Source organism: Ruditapes philippinarum, unplaced genomic scaffold (genome assembly GCF_026571515.1).
Source record: "Ruditapes philippinarum isolate M1 unplaced genomic scaffold, ASM2657151v2 ctg652_1_1_1_1, whole genome shotgun sequence".
Classification (NCBI taxonomy): Eukaryota; Metazoa; Mollusca; class Bivalvia; order Venerida; family Veneridae; genus Ruditapes; species Ruditapes philippinarum.
The window spans coordinates 40,113-59,633 of NW_026855528.1; the positions used below are offsets into that span (position 1 = coordinate 40,113).

A 19,521-nucleotide genomic window follows, 5' to 3' on the forward strand; every position below is an offset into this window, starting at 1 on the left:
CAAAGCTCTATGCCTTGTACCTTCAGACAAAAATATTTTTTTATTTTTTCACTATATGCACATAATGAAAATCAATGACCCCCGGGGCGAACCAATTTTGACCCCAGGGCTATAATTTGAACAATCTTGCCAGAGGTTCACTACACAATGTTTCATGCAAAATATCTTAACTCTAGCCTTGTAAATTTAGAGAAGATGATTTTTTAAGTTTGTACTATATACATATAAGGAAAACCTATGGCCACCAGGGGGCGGGGCTAATTTTGACACAAGAGGCAAAATTTGAATAAATTTTGTAGAGTACCATCAGATGATATAATTTAACAAATATTAAAGCTCTAAGCCTTGTACCTTCAGACAATAAGATTTATTTATTTTTTACTATATGAAATCAATGACCCCAAGGGCGGGGCAATTTTTGACCCCAGGGCTATAATTTGAACAATCTTGCTAGAGGTTTACTACACAATGTTTCATGCAAAATATCTAACCTCTAGCATTTGTCAATTGCTAGAAGAATTTTTTTTGAAGTTTTTACTATAAGTTTTTACTATATACATATAAGGAAAACCAATGACCCCCGGGGCGGGGCCGATTTTGACCCCAGGGCTATAATTTGAATAATCTGGGTAGAGGTCTACCAGACAATGCCTTACGCAAAATATATAAGCTCTAGGCCTTTTGGGTCTTTACAAGAAGGTGTTTTAAGTTTTTACTATATGTACATATAGTGAAAATCAATGACCCCGGGGCGGGGCTGATTTTGACCCAAGGGCTATAATTTGAACAATCTTGGTAAGGGTCTACCAGAAGATGCCTTATGCAAAATATCTAAGCTCTAGGCCTTTTGGGTTTTTACAAGAAGGTATTTTAAGTTTTTACTATATGTACATAGTGAAAATCAATGACCCTCGGGGCGGGGCCAATTTTGACCCCAGGGCTATAATTTGAACAATCTTGTTAGAGGTCTACCAGACAATGCCTTATGCAAAATATCTAAGCTCTAGGCCTTTTGGGTCTTTACAAGAAGATTTTTTAAACTTATTCTTATAATTCCTTTTGGTTGCCATGGCAACCAGATTTCTGCATGGAATGAAATTCTTTGAACAACTTTGGAAGCCCTTCACCCAAGGAACAATCCTGCCAAGTTTGGTTGAAATTGGACTAGTGGTTTTTCACAAGAAGATTTTTTAAGTTCACTATATATTCTATAACACACACACACAAACACACACACAAACACACACACACACAGGTGAATCGCTATATGCCACCGCATCGCAGATGCTGCGGTGGCATAATAAAGAAAAATAACACCCTCAAAATCAAGCAACTTAAGGCAAAGATTAAGGCAAAGAAAAAAATGTAGGCAAACATTGGAGATACTGTATTTATTGTGTTTTAGCAGCATAACGTTTGAATTGTGCAAAAATGTAAAATGACACAAAATAATAAGATTTACTGAAAACTATCAAATCTGTAATCTTTAAAGTTTAGAAAAAAACATGCAAACAAAAAATGGTTATCAAAATTTCAAATTCAGATATAAAAAAAATCTCCAGATCGTCACCTTAATGCAGTAACCGGTTAAATAATTTTGAATTAAATAAAGAGTTACCTGCACTAGGGGTCAGTAGGGTGACGAGATATTCTTTGTATTATACAGACAGACATATAATAAGATGTTGATTTAATATCAATTTGTCTCCATCAGTTTGACAGAGGGGGGAGAATGTAAAAACTCGACACTCTTCTTGTCTCCCTTCCAATTCATTACAGACATTTCTTTCTCATTAATTCAATCCCATCCTAATAAGAACTTCATGGTCTGTCAGACTGATTCTCTCACAGACTGAACTCACCATTTTAAGGGGTTTAGAGATTACAAATTCATTCCATAGCTCTGTATAGTAAACATAAGAATTTGTCCTGTAAAATTTACATAGGCTCCTGGAAGCATGGCTGTACATAATATTAAAGGGTCATTACTCATCTGATGCTTAATAAGTAGGATTAGAAAAAGATTTATATTAATCACGATTATTTCTGTGAATCTACAATTAAAAGGGTATAAAGCTATATTAGACGGTCTGTTATCAGCATAATATTTGCTTTGATAATAATGATACAATATCATACCATAATACCTGAATGTGTTAGTCATTATACATTTTGCCTGCTTTTAAAGGCCCACTATGACCCAAAAAATGCTTAAATATCTATTTCTGAAAAACATTTTTTTCATTTTTTGAGTTATGTTATAGTTTCTAAAAAGTTACTAGTACTCATTGGCCACTTAGCTAAAGCATCTTATGCATTTGTTGCTTTTGGCAATAAATATAGTTATAATGATTTATTGTTATGCTTGGATGTCAAAATACTACTTAGTTTACATTTTGCTACTTTTATTACAAATAATCTCACAGTCAGCATTATATTCATCACTGGATAAGTATCTAACCTGCTGTAAAACCATTATTTAAACATAATTTACTAGACTTGTGTTTCGGGTTCTAAAGAAGGATAATTTAATTGTTTCTGATGCATAATGTGTCTTTAACAATTGATTGCTCATGTAACCATTACAGATCAAGATCAGTCGGCACATGAGGTTTTTGTTATGAAGGGACTTGAAACAACTTGTACCATTTGATATAGGTCCAGAGCAAAATTTCACATCATTCGCTCACTGCATTCTTTCAGTATAATCCTTCCAATTGTCAAAACTACCCCAAATTGAAAAGCTTTGCAATGACTCAAATTAGCCCCAAAAATCACACAAAAACTTAACTGTTAATTTAAATTTGTGTATATTTCTTTATTATCTTCAGCCCAGATTTCAATTTTAAGTGAAGCAGTTGATCTATGTAAGAAATTTCAAACTTTATGCTTTTAGGCTTTTAGACCTTAGGAGTTCCTTTAAGATCAAATTTTTGTACACTTACTTCATCAAACAAAGCTGTTGCATCTTTCCCAGCACCTCTCATCAGCTCATCTATACCACCAGGATGAAAATCTAGATATGATGTCACATTATACACTTTACCTGTAATAATAATGTCACAATGATTAACTCTAATTGAAATAACATTTACAATGTTTAACTCTAATTAAAGTAAAATTAATAATTCAAGATATAAGCCTGTATTAGACATATACAATATGATTTTTTAGGTGAATATGTAACAGAATACAGAGGGAAGTAATGGCATAGTGGTTAAACTGTCTGTCTCTCCACCCAAGGATCTTGGGTTTGAGCCCTATTAAGGTGACAACCATGTTTCCTCATATGACACCAGTACTGGATGCCAGAAACTTTACACTCATTGTTATGTAATGGTCTGTCCCAGGAACAAATTCAGTGAGTGGGACTATAAGCTTATAGCTTTTTTCATAATCAACCTAAAATAAATTCTGTATAAACTTAATACTGGAATATATTTGTATGTTTATGATGGTGTAATAAAGTCTAGTGTTTAGTTAAATAATACATTTATATAACAATATGAGACATTATACAACATGCACATGATGTAGTAAATATTATGTTGTACCCATGGGACTATACAATCAACTCTTGTCTAGACTTCACTGTAAATTAATAACTCTTCCAGTTTTAATGGTACAGTGGTACAGCAGGTCTCTTATTGTTCCAACTAATACATTGGTCATTCTAGGCAATAAAATAATCAATTCTTAATTGTTTTCCCTTTGATCAAATCATGATCATTATATTAACAAAATGCTGAAATTCATCTGAGTAGTTACTTTCCTTCAATTACATAAAATTATGTTCTGTTTTGTTTAATCACAAAACATTTTAGAAATACATGTTTACGGAATAAAAGACTGACTTCACACGTTGTCATTATACAATGTTGGGGTCATATGACTGAAGGTATTCCTTTCATTATTACCTGCAGATAACTCAAAATCTCGGCAAAGAACCTATCACACAGGAAAAATACACAAAAATAACCAAATGTCCATTGAAATAACATTTTCATGCTTTCTGATCAGGCTGCATTGAGTTGGAAACAGTGTGAAATTTTACATCCAGCTTTACTGGTGGAGGAAAACATAAGGTGCATTCCATGCATTATTTAACAGGCACCAAAGAAGAACTACCGACGCTCAGTAAGCTGGCTGGATAGCTTCCTCACATGAAAGAATCCATAGTTCCTGTCCAGATTCAAACCCCCAGTGATGACGGGCAAGTGGTTTGAAGTCAACAACTTTAACCACTCGGCCACGGATGCCCCTTTGAAATTAAAGACTATTTACAATACATATCCTTCAAAGCTAAAGATAATATTCTCAATTTATATCCTCCATAGCTTAATTACAAGACCTTTTTATCAATTTCTGTAAGCATGTTCTTTAAGAATACCTCTTAGAGCAATCCAGCAGTCATCCTCGGTGTTGTGTTTCTTTAATTCCTCAGGTGTAACTTCTAATTTCCGGCCCCCAACACCAGTCAAATCTTTGCCACTTCTACCAAGTTTGATCCAATCCATTAAAGAATGACCTGGTTTCAGTAGTACCTGAAAGAACATTATTACAGCATATAGACTCCTAAAATCACTTGCCATTTTCAAGGTATTAACTCTCAGAATGCTTGTCATAACTTGCCTTTACAGTTTACCACCAGTACAAAGCCATGCTATTATGTGCATGATTGTATTTAGTCTATTCTGATAATACAAGAATGTAATTATGGTGACCTTGACCTTTGATTCAAAAATAAGAGGCCTTGTACTCAAATAAGAGTATGGTAACTACCCTATGAAGTATAAATGCTGTGGAACATGCAAAAGCTGTTTTAAAAATTCATGACCAAGGCTGATCCTGACCTTTGACCTACCAAGCTAAAATAGTGGTATTCTAATCAATATTGGCAACCACCTTCATATTAAGTTTTAAGGCTGTAGGTCAAGTTATTGGATGGAAGCAGTCTTGACCTTTGACTATTTGACCAAAAAAAAGCTTGCTTTAGAATTGAAATTGTCATTTTGTAGTTAAACTCTTAGCCTACTGATAAGCAAATGAGTCTACCCTATTCTATAAATTTCAGTCAGAACATACTTTGAAATTTACCATAAAATTGATGATTGGTTTTGTCCAGACCAAAAGACTGGACGGTCAATTTAAGATATTTAGTATGGCAAGGGTTAAAGCTTTTGGAACAGCAAAGAGTCTATTCTAAAGCCTGCATGTATGTACAGGATGGACTTGATAATGGTAACAAAGAATATGTCAGTATTTCTGCAAGCAAATTGAGAGATCTAACAAAATCAAACTATATCATTAATCTTACTGACATTATTTCACAAATATGTTGCCTAAAATCACCAATACATAGGCAAGGAGTCAGCTTACCCAGCCTCCAAAAACAGCTTCTCAGAGTATAGAAAATCTTTAATATAACTGACAGGCCAAATCATTAAGTGACAGAAACCATTAACTGTCAAAACAAAATGAAGGCAAATGTTGTCATATAGAATGAGATATTAGCCTATTGTCTCCCAGTAAATGTGCTACAGTTTGGTACAATAACTGTTGACCTGGTTACCAAGAAATCAATGCATTGATCAAAGATAAAGTACAATCAATTTTATTTGTTAGAGTTCCATCATATAAGAGATCCATGCAAAAATGAATTACCCATTATTAAAATACCAGTTATATATTATGTATATTCTTCCTGCTAGTCACTATAACCTTTATGTGCCATGGAAATATACATGTAAAGTATTAAACATTCGAAACAAGAAACAAGTGGTGTTTTTAACTTTTTATGAGACAAATGCTCTTACTATATATCATTTTTGTTCCAATAAATTACAAAGTCACAGTTGAAGTTTCTTAACCTTGAAGGTCAAAATAATTAAAGGGTAAAAGTGATATATTCTAGTACAAAACATAGTTATAATCCAGAAGTATGTTGAGCCCAAGTTTCTATAGCTGTTATTGCCAAGACTTAATCTGTCTCAAAGCATCATTTCATAGACAGACAGACAGACAAAACATAATTATAAGTACTCTCTCTCTCTCAAAGCGCCAGTATCCTAACACATTGATGACCGTACATAGCAAATATCTCTTATATTGTTTGTTATTGACACATTCATTTCACTGTTTTATTGTATTGGGTTTTTTCGTTGCCAGTTATTGCACATACACTAGTCTGTTACTAAGAAGACATAACAGTTACAGAATAAGCCAATTTGTCAACAATCAAGCTTTAAGTAAAGCTGATAATATTTTCTTTTGCCTTTAAAGCTATGTAGTGACAATATTGATTCCACTTTCTACAAGCATTGGCCATGCAATGCATCAATTAAAATGGAGGTTAAGTTGATGAAAATAGTATTTAAGTTAAGATCAACCGCTATGGGTCTGTGTCCTGCTCAAAACTTCAACTTGCAGCTTGATATTTAGCAAGATCATATGTATGTTATATGTGCTTTAATAAGGCGGCTTTTGTTCATTTAAAGGCACAATATGCAGCTTTTGCTGTCGAGTTCAGACCCAAGAGTCATGTCACCAGATATGCCCTTTAAAAGTTAATTTTGAAGCTGCAGACAAAGTGGTGATAATTTACCTCAAATGCAATTTCCACAAAGTTTCATAGCCAAAGATATTAATTTTAAGCTGAAAGTAGGTCACTGTACGGCAGTCAATGCGAACCTAAATGTACAGTCATCCAAGACAATATGAAAGTGTGAGGTACCCCTGATAAGGGCCTGCCATTCCATCTAGCAATTCTAGCTAATAAAAGTTTCTTTTAATATGGTCACATTTGTTTCTGATATAATGAAAAGAAGCAGCACCTTCCTACATCAATAACTTAGTTAAAATGTCATCATTATGATGATCTACTTGTACATAGTTTTGGTAGATTTTAAATGACCTTTTTCTAAATACCACAATCAGTCATGTTGGATGACAGCTGCCTAAACTGCTACATTTGTGTAAAAAATTTGCCCTACTTTGAATTTTGAACAATCCACTTGGAAGATTTTGATTTCAAAAAACAAAACTTTATTGAATGTCTGAAGCAATTGTCTCTTTTAAATGATATTTAAATAAAGATAGTTGACATCTCAAACTTTCCTCAAATAATACTTATACATATTATTAAGTTATTTCTTGACCGATTTTTTTCTACATCATGGTTAAAATGTTAACTGTAAAGTACAGTGACAAAATAAGACCTGTCAATACCATATAAGTATACAGTATATTGCTGGCAGACATAAAATACACTCCTGGACTGTGGTTCCATTTTACTTCTTTTTTATCCAAATTTCAAGAGGAACAAGACCATTTACAGATTTAAGATGGTAATTAGTGGGTTAACAAAAACTTTTAAACTTTAATTAAGCTGTATTGGGTGAAATACCTTAATAGAATCACATCCTTTCTTTTGAGAAAACCAATTTTCTAGAATTCAATTTTCATCATCATTTCTGCTGTTTTTAGATTAAAATCAGCACTGCACGACTTTCACAAGTAATTTGACCTAGATTTCAGTGAAATATGAGAGCAATTTATTTCATGTCAACTTGCAGAAGTTCAAAGTGTCAAATATTTTTCTAAAAGTATGGATGCAAAAGCAATTTACTCCGCTAAAGAAAATTAAAACAAGATATGTTTGTAAAACATGTATGCCCCCTATCAGCAGCCAATTAGTCATGTGATTAGGTTATTATGCATGACTTCTGACCCAGTGATCAAACAATTAATAAGGGTTATCAAGTATCTACTGGTCATGACCTTGACCCCTTGACCAAAAACTCAATAGGGGTCATCTGCTGGTCACGACCAATTATCATACAAAGTTTGAAGTTCCTAGGCCTAAGCGTTTTTAGTTAATTGATCAGAAACCGTTTTTACCTACAAGGTCAATGTGACCTTGACCTTTGACCCCTTGACCCCAAAATCAATAGGGGTCATCTGCTGGTCATGACCAATCACCATGCCAAGTTTGAAGTTCCTAGGCCTAAGGGTTCTTTTATTATTGATCCGAAACCGTTTAAACATACAAGGTCAATGTGACCTTGACCTTTGACCCCAAAATCAATAGGGGTCATCTGCTGATCATGACCAATCACCATGCCAAGTTTGAAGTTCCTAGGCCGAAGCGTTCTTTAGTTATTGATCAGAAACCATTTTTACTTACAAGGTCAATGTGACCTTGACCTTTGACCCCTTGATCCCAAAATCAATAGGGGTAATCTGCTGGTCATGACAAATCACCATACCAAGTTTGAAGTTCCTAGGCCTAAGGGTTCTTAAGTTATTGATCAGAAACCGTTTTTACTTACAAGGTCAATGTGACCTTGACCTTTGACCCCTTGACCAAAAACTCAATAGGGGTCATCTGCTGGTCATGACCAATCATCATACAAAGTTTGAAGTTCCTAGGCCTAAGAGTTTTTAGTTAATTGATCGGAAACCGTTTTTACCTACAAGGTCACTGTGGCTTGACCTTTGACCCCTTGACCCCAAAATCAATAGGTCATCTGCTGGTCTTGACCAATCACCATACCAAGTTTGAAGTTCCTAGGCCTAAGGGTTCTTAAGTTATTGATCGGAAAGCTTTTTTACCTACAAGGTCAATGTGACCTTGACCTTTGACCCCTTGACCCCAAAATCAATAGGGGTCATCTGCTGGTCATGACCAATCACCATACCAAGTTTGAAGTTCCTAGGCCTAAGGGTTCTTGAGTTATTGATCGGAAACCGTTTTTACCTAAGAGGTCAATGTGACCTTGACCTTTGACCCCTTGACCCCAAAATCAATAGGGGTCATCTACTGATCATGACCAATCACCATATCAAGTTTGAAGTCCCTAGGCCTAAGGGTTCTTTTGTTATTGATCGGAAACCGTTTTTACCCAAGAGGTCAATGTGACCTTGACCTTTGACCCCTTAACCCCAAAATCAATAGGGGTCATCTGCTGGTCATGACCAATCACCATACCAAGTTTGAAGTTCCAAGGCCTAAGGGTTCTTTTGTTATTGATCGGAAACCGTTTTCACCCAAGAGGTCAATGTGACCTTGACCTTTGACCCCTTAACCCCAAAATCAATAGGGGTCATCTGCTGGTCATGACCAATCACCATACAAAGTTTGAAGTTCCTAGGCCTTAAGGTTCTTTAGTTATTGATCGGAAACCATTTTTGCTTACAAGGTCAATGTGACCTTGACCTTTGACCCCTTGACCCCAAAATCAATAGGGGTCATCTACTGATCATGACCAATCACCATACCAAGTTTGAAGTTCCTAGGCCTTAAGGTTCTTTAGTTATTGATCGGAAACCGTTTTTGCTTACAAGGTCAATGTGACCTTGACCTTTGACCCCTTGACCCCAAAATCAATAGGGGTCATCTACTGGTCATGACCAATCACCATACCAAGTTTGAAGTTCCTAGGCCTAAGGGTTCTTTAGTTATCACTCGGAAACCATTTGGTCTACGGACCGACGGACCGACGGACCGACAAGTGCAAAGCAATATACCCCCTTTTCTTCGAAATGGGGGCATAATAACACTTAATTCATTAAATTGCAATAACCACTACAGATTCTATATTTAGTACACAGAATTTTCAGAGCTTTAATTAATTGTCTTTTGATGTTAAATTTTAATAATGGACTTGGATTCCAGAAAAGGTCTGTATCTTTACATGTTTATATTAAGGGAATTCAATTTCAAAATGTTAAATTAACCCGCAAACTGTTTTGTGTTTTGTAACAATGTAAATATATGCAGGCTGTCCTGTTTTTATCAAAGGTTACATTTACTATTGACTATATTCATGTAAGGGGTGGACCATTTCAGCCAGTAAGAAGTTAAATCATTTTTATCAAAGGATTTACTACTGACTATATTCATGTAAGGTGTGGACTATTTCAGTCCAGTAAGAAGTTAAATCTTTATATCAAAGGTTTTATTATTGACTATATTCATGTAAGGGGTGGACTTATAATTTCAGTCCAATTACAGAAGTTTAATCTTTATATCAAAGGTTTTACTATTGACAATATAAATGTAAGGGGTGGACTTTTTCAGTCCAGTAAGAAGTTAAATCGTTTATATCAAAGGTTTTACTATTGACTATATTCATGTAAGGGGTGGACAATTTCAGTCCAGTAAGAAGTTAAATCGTTTATATCAAAGGTTTTACTATTGACAATATAAATGCAAGGGGTGGACTTTTTCAGTCCCGTAAGAAGTTAAATCGTTTATATCAAAGGTTTTACTATTGACTATATTCATGTAATGGGTGGACAATTTTAGTCCAGTAAGAAGTTTAATAGTTTATATCAAAGCTTTTACTATTGACTATATAAATGTAAGGGGTGGACTTTTTCAGTCCAGTAAGAAGTTAAATTGTTTATATCAAAGGTTTTACTATTGACTATATTCATGTAAGGGGTGGACAATTTCAGTTCAGTAAGAAGTTAAATTGTTTATATCAAAGGTTTTACTATTGACTATATTCATGTAAGGGGTGGACAATTTCAGTTCAGTAAGAAGTTTAATCGTTTATATCAAAGGTTTTACTATTGACTATAATATAAATGTAAGGGGTGGACAATTTCAGTTCAGTAAGAAGTTAAATCGTTTATATCAAAGGTTTTACTATTGACTATATTCATGTAAGGGGTGGACAATTTCAGTCCAGTAAGAAGTTTAATCGTTTATATCAAAGGTTTTACTATTGACTATATAAATGTAAGGGGTGGACTTTTTCAGTCCAGTAAGAAGTTAAATTGTTTATATCAAAGGTTTTACTATTGACTATATTCATGTAAGGGGTGGACAATTTCAGTTCAGTAAGAAGTTTAAACGTTTATATCAAAGATTTTACTATTGACTATATAAATGTAAGGGGTGGACTTTTTCAGTTCAGTAAGAAGTTAAATCGTTTATATCAAAGGTTTTACTATTGACTATATTCATGTAAGGGGTGGACAATTTCAGTCCAGTAAGAAGTTTAATCGTTTATATCAAAGGTTTTACTATTGACTATATAAATGTAAGGGGTGGACTTTTTCAGTCCAGTAAGAAGTTAAATTGTTTATATCAAAGGTTTTACTATTGACTATATTCATGTAAGGGGTGGACAATTTCAGTCCAGTAAGAAGTTAAATCTTTATATCAAAGGTTTTACTATTGACTATATTCATGTAAGGGGTGGACTTTTTCAGTCCAGTAAGAAGTTAAATCGTTTATATCAAAGGTTTTACTACTAACTATATTCATGTAAGGGGTGGATAATTTCAGTTCAGTAAGAAGTTTAATCGTTTATATCAAAGGTTTTACTATTGACTATATAAATGTAAGGGGTGGACTTTTTCAGTCCAGTAAGAAGTTAAATTGTTTATATCAAAGGTTTTACTATTGACTATATTCATGTAAGGGGTGGACAATTTCAGTCCAGTAAGAAGTTAAATCTTGAGGTTTTCTGCTGAAGCAGAGGATGAACCTAAAAGTTTTAAGAAATTGAAATGTTCTTATTATGTCATCAAAACACCTTGCATTGTCAGGAAAGCTGCAAGGGTTACACCCTTTAAATACATGAACATTCAATTGTTCATTAACTGTAGTAAAATAGTAAAACCACAAAATGTTTGTGTGTTTTGTGGTTTATTTTTTTCTCAGTTTAATCCATTACCTCAGGCACATGGCTGCATCTTAGTAGAACAGACAAGCGTCTGTGAAGCCTGATGAAAGAAATCAAAGTTCCTGTCTGAACTTGAACCCAAACCTATACTATGTGACTAACTGTGATATTTGTGGGGCAGAAACAAATAGATATAAAAGTCCAGGGAGTATTTTATAACATTTTATTATCATTTAGATCTAAAACATTTTAAAAATTTCATTATTTTACATGTGATAAAGTGAAGATCCTGCTCATTTTATTAAGTTACCTATACACAGAATGTTTCTAGGTTTCTAGGCTAAGTAATCAGTATTTGTTTAGAAAGTGACACTGCATGGATTTCTGAATATTTAAGTACCTGCTTTCACTTAATGTTTTTTTTTCTCAGCATTTTTTTTTCTCACTAGAATGAGGTGGCTTTACACTTTTGTCCATAAAAAACAAAAGATCATTACAGTTATAGAAAATAAGTATTGCCTGAAGCTTGTGTATTGGTTTTCTGCCCCTTGCAGATCACAAACAAGAGCCGGTTGAACCGGGTGATGCTCCCCGAATAGGTTTTGGACACAGGAAGGTATATCTCTTGTAGTGTCAGAGTTATCTCACAGACAAAGTTCAAAGTGTAAAAACAACCCAAATATTGTGCACAACACATTGTCTCAATATGGTGATCATTTCTGTAAAATAGTTGTATTATCCGACTTCAAATAACAAAGTTATGGGCAGGACACGATTTTGCTGCAAGGTCATGCTGTGACCTTGACCTTCAAGGTAACAATCCAAATGTTGCATGTGACACGTCGATTCAATAATTATGGTGATCATCTCTGTGAAGTAGTTGTTAAATCTGACTTCAAGTAACGAAGTTATGGGCCGGACACGATTTTGCTGCAAGGTCATGCTGTGACCTTGACCTTCAAGGTAGCAACCCAAATGTTGCGCGTAACACATTGTCTCAATATGGTGATCATTTCTGTGAAATAGTTTTAAAATCCAACTTCAAATAACGAAGTTATGGGCCGGACACGATTTTGCTCCAAGGTCATGCTGTGACCTTGACCTTCAAGGTAGCGACCCAAATGTTGTGTGTGACACGTCATCTCAATATGGTGATCATTTCTGTGAAATAGTTTTAAATCGGACTTCAAAAAACAAAGTTATGGGCCGGACACAAATTCGGGACGTACGTACGTACGGACCGACGGACATACTCACAAAATGGTACTTATGTGTCTTTTCCTTTGATCTTTTTGGCCATTTTTAGTCACACAAGGCTTAAAAAAAGACACACAAGTAAAAACAGAATGAATAGGATCAAAGAGAATTTACTGTTACTCATTGTTCTCCAAGTCACACAAGTACCTCTGGGTTTGTACGGAGGGACTGATGGACGGACGGACGACCCGACGACTATATGCTCCCCCGAAATTTTTCGGGGAGCATAAAAAGTCACATTTCTAAGTGACAGGCACATGATTTTAAGTCTGACAGGTCATAGAAAACTGCGTCAAAATGTTTCTAATATCTTCATCTATTTCATAATTTGGCAGTTTATGAGCCATTTGATATGGCCCCAGAAATAAATTTCACCAATAATGAAATCAATATATCTACCCATACCTTATTGCGGCCTCCCTGAGATGATGATGATATTCTTTGTTGTGACCCAGCGGCCGGAAATGAGGCCAAGCTGGGCATTAAATTCTGACTACCCATGTCTTCTTTTATTTGTTGTTCTGGTACCCACTTCTTTGGACTTGAACTGAAAACAATCAAAAAAATATATTGATATAAGTAAACACTAGTAATTATAAAACTTTAAAACATTGGACTGAAAATAATTAGAATACAATAAATGAATAACCTGCCATTATCTATCTGGATTTTATTTGTAAGATGTACAGTTGGATCTGTATATAAAGACCATATCCAGTTCCAAAGAAGCACAGGTTTAACAGTATCTCAAATGACTTAATTAAGCTAAAAAGTATTGTTAATGTCATTCTTTTTGTTGGTTTTTTTTACTTGTTTTTCCTTTTTTTTTGATGATGAAAGGTGAAATGAACAAGTTTTAACTATAAAGATTAAAGTTGCTCATGGTTCATGAAATGAGCTGATTTAAGTAAATTCTATGAATAGGGGCCTACAATAGGAGGCCAGAAAGGGATATACCTGGAAGAACTACAAAATGATCCTAACATTTCTTCTATGTTCAATTTACAAACAAACAAAATAACAAGAGTGAATACTACTGAAAGGATGACATGCAACCATATGTTGACATGTTAATACTTTCTTGCAATTCCAACATGACAGGATTAAATGCAAAACCCATGCAGTTTTCCAAATTGTTGCTGCACTGGAAGGGGAATACCCAATTATGCAGTTTCTTTTGATTTTAATATTTTATAAAATTGTTTGTTAAAGTCTTAAATACCTCATTATTTGTTTATTGGATGTTTTTTTATTATTGTATAGTCATTATATGATTTCAAATTCAATATAAAAGTTTCTATATTTACAGCCAACATTGACCACTCCTTCAAACATCCAAACTTGTATTTTTTTCAAAATTGGCTACTCTGATGCGCTTATGAAATTTGGGGCTAGATATAGTGTAAATATAGTTGAAAATATAATCAAACATAATCAATACTAAAAATCCTAAAAAAAACTATTCACTAAAATATCTATAATTCTAACAAGCTTCACATGACAGACCTGTGCAGTCAAGTGTATTATTACACAACATATGCAAGCTATTGTGCTTACATGTGACATGCTGCCAGTTGTGATGTCATATACCAAATCATGTCACTTCTTGACTCAAGCTAGTTCAACATATTTTTATCAACATTCATTCTATTAGCACTTTAGAATGAAAATAAATATCAATTTTTCTTGCATTATTATACTTACCAGTATAATAATAATGCAAGCTTCATCGTTTAAATGCTTTGTAAAATAATCAACCAGGAATAAAGGCATTTAAGTAATTATAATTTACTGCACATTTAAACTTGAACAGTGAATAATTCTACAGCAACACACTCAAAATTGATACCTGTATCTCAAATTAAAAAATTTTCATAATGTGAAATCATTACAATTTACAAAAAACCATGATGCCTGAACATGCCAAAATCTACATATAAAGAAAAATGAAGAACTATCATACTTACAATATACAGCTATAAATTCTGCTATTATCTAGTCATAGTCTATATCCCCAATGTTTTGAACCCCTTGACAGTCTTGGCTTAATTAATATTATAAAGCCTTCCCCATGATTTCCTTAATTATAATGCATCAGTCAAATGTAACTCTAAGGTCAACCACCTTGACACAGTGTTGGAGATAGTGGAGGAATGAGTGGATAGATTTGACTTTCTGTTTGTCATCTCAATGCAGTTGTTTTGTTTTTGCCCAAAAATATTAAGGGATATTTTAAATGCTTATTCTCATTTTGAAGGTACTTTCCACTAACTGAGTGTCCCCGCTGATTGGGCTGGCTTTATTGGTTTTAATTTAAGAAAAGGTTATGTTTTATCTTAACTCTTAAGATGGGCCAGTCCATTTTTTACTTTAAATCTTTACAGGGAAAATATTAAAATATGTACTGACTGAAAAGAAAATGGTGCAGACCATGGTAATGGCACAAATTTGCCAGCTGGCCGATCTTGGTCTGCACTTGTCTCATGTGTATAAGCTTAGCTACCGACTGGCTAAGGGTTTGAGTCAAAGATCCTTATATTCTCTATGGTCTGCCAGAGAAAGTTGGAGAGTCAGTGCTACATTTGACTGGTGCAAAAAAAAAAAAAGATTGCATGTACAAAACCATGAAAATGTTATCAAAACAATGTACAAAAAAAATTTCATAACAATTTACCAATAAATTTTCTATATTGCCGACTATGTATAAAGCACAATATCATATGACATCACAAGTAAGGATCTACAACACCTAGATGATGCACAAAAAAAATATTATTGAAAAAGTTACCTTGCACATCCCATAGTATGGTGGAAAACTGTAGAAAATATAAATAATTCTTTTTTACAAATCACTCTTCAAATAAATAATTTTATTGTGTCTTCATTTTTAAAAATTATTACCATCTTAATTAAGTGTACACTAGTCTTAATCATTACTTTTATATTATTCTACAGTACATGTACATATTTTTTATATTAATAAGTAAAAAAAACCTGCACAATTTCAAAATGATTTAAGAGTGATTGAGTCTTGAATACACTCTGCATTGATTTAATATAAAAATCTCTATAAATTCATCAGCAGCACTTCTCCATATAATTAGCACATACCATATACTATATATATCAGAAGTATATTTTTAGAAAGATTTGAGTAGGCAAGGCCAACCAGTGTTTTCCAGAAATAAACAACAGATATGAGATGAATTATAAAACTATCGTTCTTTTTCTTATTTTAAGTAAATCGAATGGCCAAATTAAAGCAAAAACTTATATAACTCAATAGTTTATAATAATTCATTTAGTTCAATTTGTTTTAAATTGGAAGCTATAAGCTTATTGAAACTCTTTTGAATCCGTTCCTGGAACCAACCAATACTTAAAGCATTATAAATGTAAAGTTTCTTGCTCAAGGAATTAATGGCTTGCAATCGACAAGGTTTGAACCCACGCGATCAGCAATCCTTAGATAACTGGTCTGACGCTTTAACCACTTGGCCGTGCCGCCACTTATAATAATTATATTACTTCAGCTTTATATATTTAAAAAAAACAAAGTAAAAGTAAAGAAGATAAAAATGAAGGATAAAGATGTATCACCACAGAACTGCTGTAAATTTTCTCATTCTACTGCTTGATAATAAAACATTGAGATCATCCTTGTAGAAATTTTCCATGAACACAAAGGGGAATAACTAATTCTACCTTAATAAGAGTTATAGGTCTTTGTCAATGTCCTACAATAAGATCAAAAAAGGCAATTGCATATCTGGTAAATTATAAACAGACAAAACTGTAACTCTGTATTATCAACAGGACTGGCAAAATCTGATTTTGACTTACTAGTCTGTTTCTCTCTGAAACATTTATTAACTTGTCCATATGACATCTATACAGTAAATTCTTGAAAATTTCCACTTGTCCGTACAAGCTGTGGGACAACCTGGGCAAAGGGACAATTGATTTTACTGCCACTGATCAAAGCAGATGCTGGCAAGTTCTAGGATGTCCAGTGTGGCTGTTGTCATCTATAATCATTAGGCTGAAGATAATCCAAACCCTTTACTGTATCATTCATATATTTCAATTTGGATCATCAGATAAAAGTAAATTGCTCCAAACAAAAAAATGAAGTTTCCCCGACAAGAGAAATGCTAAAATAACCATTCAAAGACCCTACACTCATCAAAATTGCTACTTTTTCTGCTAAGAGTAAGAATACAATTCTTATCTTTTTTTTTAAAAAAATCCAGTAATAATAAATCCATGCACAACAGTTTAAACATTTAATCGATAAAAAAAAACCTGAAAAAGCAAATGCCCCCCAGTGCATGGACCTTGACCTTGCTGACATTGACCTTTGACCAAGTGACCTCTATGTGGGTCTCTGAGGCAGAACTCATCAATATGCATAATGCTCCCTCTTTGAGATAGCAATATGGATAGCTCTATTCTGGTATTACTTAAACAATTTTCATGTTTCTAAAATAACAGAGTCAAACTCTCTTACTTTTTTACTTTTTTTTTGGACATTTTCAAAACTCTGACATATATAGTTACAGTATATTTGCCAGTTGTAAGTATAATGCATCCCTTGAACTGTCTGGTCATCACAACAGATTTGACAACTTTTATCCAAGCTTAATACTTCATAAATCACCCAGTTTTAAAGCAATGACCAAATAAATGCCAATAGTTTGCTAAATATCAGATAGTCATTCAGCAATTAGAATAATCAGTTAATTGCAGTCAAAACAAAATGTTAGCTTAGAGAACTGTCTGACTTATCGTTTTAACATTTAAACTAAACAAACTACTACAACCCTGTATCAGAATAAATCTTTGAAATTAAACTCTTGACATTTCGAATACTAATTACCAATGGTAAAGATCAATTACCAATTAAACAGGTAGATTTGGGAAAAATGTACATCAAAGAATCTTCAAATAATGAAAATACTATACAAAATTACCTATATCATGAAATGGTAATTTACCATCTGACAATCATTTTCTATGTAATGATTTGGTTTAACTTATCTAGATATTCTTTTTCCAGGAAAATGTTTCTAAAATCGATGCCAAAAATTGGAAAGATGGCTATGCATGTATACTAGTATAGGTAAATCTGTAATGTTAAATGAATAAAAAAATTGTTTGTACTCTTTGATGTTAGCTTGTAATAATATCACCAGTACAGACCATATGTTGTTGTTGTTGTTTTTTGCCATGCTAATAATAATATTCAAGATGTTCTAAATTTAAAACAAGAGCCATGTCAACATGGCCATCCCCCGCCGAATGTGTCTGCTCATTGGAAGAATGTATATGTAGTAGAGCAGAATAATTCCATTATAAGAGGTCTTTTGGTAATGAAAACTGATGGCTATAGTGATTACAGATTTGAAACCTATGTGAATACTGATGGCTGAAAATAACAAAGGGCAATAACTGAAAAATAATGCAGGGTAGGTTATCATTCTTGTGTGCTGCATCCCTCCTCAGTAAAATCTATCCACCTATGAAGTTTCAAGTTGATTATCCTCAAATACTTTTTGAGAAAAAAATTGAATTGAAAAATTAAGTATGAAAAATAACAAAGGGCAATAACTCAAAAACTATAAAAGGTAGAGTTATCATTCTTGTGCACTGCACACCTCCTGAGTTAGATCTATGCACCTATGAAGTTTCATAATGATATCTCAAAGGCCTTTTGAGTTATGCTCTGGACAAAAATTAATTTTGAAAAATAAAAAAAGGGCAATAACTAAACAATTATGCAGGGTAGAGTTATCATTCTTGTGCACTGCACTCTTCCTCAATGAGATCCATCCACCTATGAAGTTTCAAGTTGATACCTCAAATACTTTTTGAGATAAGCACCGGACAAAATAGTATGAATCAAAGCACAGAAGGTGCTGAATTTGTTTGGGTCTCAGAATGTCAGAAAGGTGAAGGTTGTGAGATTATAAAACAATTTGTTTTTGTATAGTGCCACCAATGCTTTCCAGCGTTTTAATTGTAGTAGATTGGCTATAAGACTAATTGCAACACTGATATTCGATCAAATGTTTATTTGACTTAAACAATTTGAAAAAAAAAGAGTTGCCGTAATTGGGATTTGAACTCCAGACCTCTCGCTTCCTAAGCGAGCGCGCAAACCCCTCGGCCACGGTGAATTTATATGTTAACGGCCTGAAGAAAACCATATTATTCTATTTAGGGTTTGTAACGACGCTAACTGTTGTTTAACACTTGTGTAAATAATCATGGCGCTTACTATAAGCATGTATATTTATAAAGAATAAAACAATATTAGAAATCTTCGACCATTCGGGAATTATTTTGCTTGAAAATTAATCCGCCTGTCATGTGGCCATATTTACGCAGTGATCTCCCCTAAATTTTTCGGCCTAAGTGTTACATATAAATGGAAGTAACCGCTTCAAAAAAGCGGACTAATTTCGGCACCTGCAATTAACAGCATTAGAGTCTGAAATTTCGCTACCATTATTTGTTTGGTCTGACGACCCAAACAAATAAAAAGAACAAAGGGCAATAACTCAAAAATTGTATAGGGAAGAGTTATCATTCTTGTGCACAGCATTCCTCCTCAATAAAATCT

General features: G+C 33.7%; 1 protein-coding gene across 5 annotated transcripts in view; it reads right to left on the reverse strand.

Moving 5' to 3' along the window:
* LOC132743622 (cytochrome b5 reductase 4-like) overlaps window positions 1-19,521 on the reverse strand; it is a 62,282-nt gene that overhangs the window by 24,610 nt on the left and 18,151 nt on the right. For 4 of the 5 annotated variants that reach the window (XM_060732163.1, XM_060732162.1, XM_060732161.1 and 1 more), the window contains 3 exons: window positions 13,302-13,443; window positions 4,391-4,544; window positions 2,946-3,046 (listed from right to left, as the gene is read on the reverse strand). In XM_060732163.1, the coding sequence (XP_060588146.1) occupies window positions 2,946-3,046; window positions 4,391-4,544; window positions 13,302-13,397 (351 nt within the window). In that variant the 5' untranslated portion in view covers window positions 13,398-13,443. Of the gene's footprint in view, window positions 1-2,945; window positions 3,047-4,390; window positions 4,545-13,301; window positions 13,444-15,684; window positions 15,713-19,521 lie in introns of all 5 variants that reach the window. The other variant, XM_060732160.1, reaches the window with a different exon arrangement.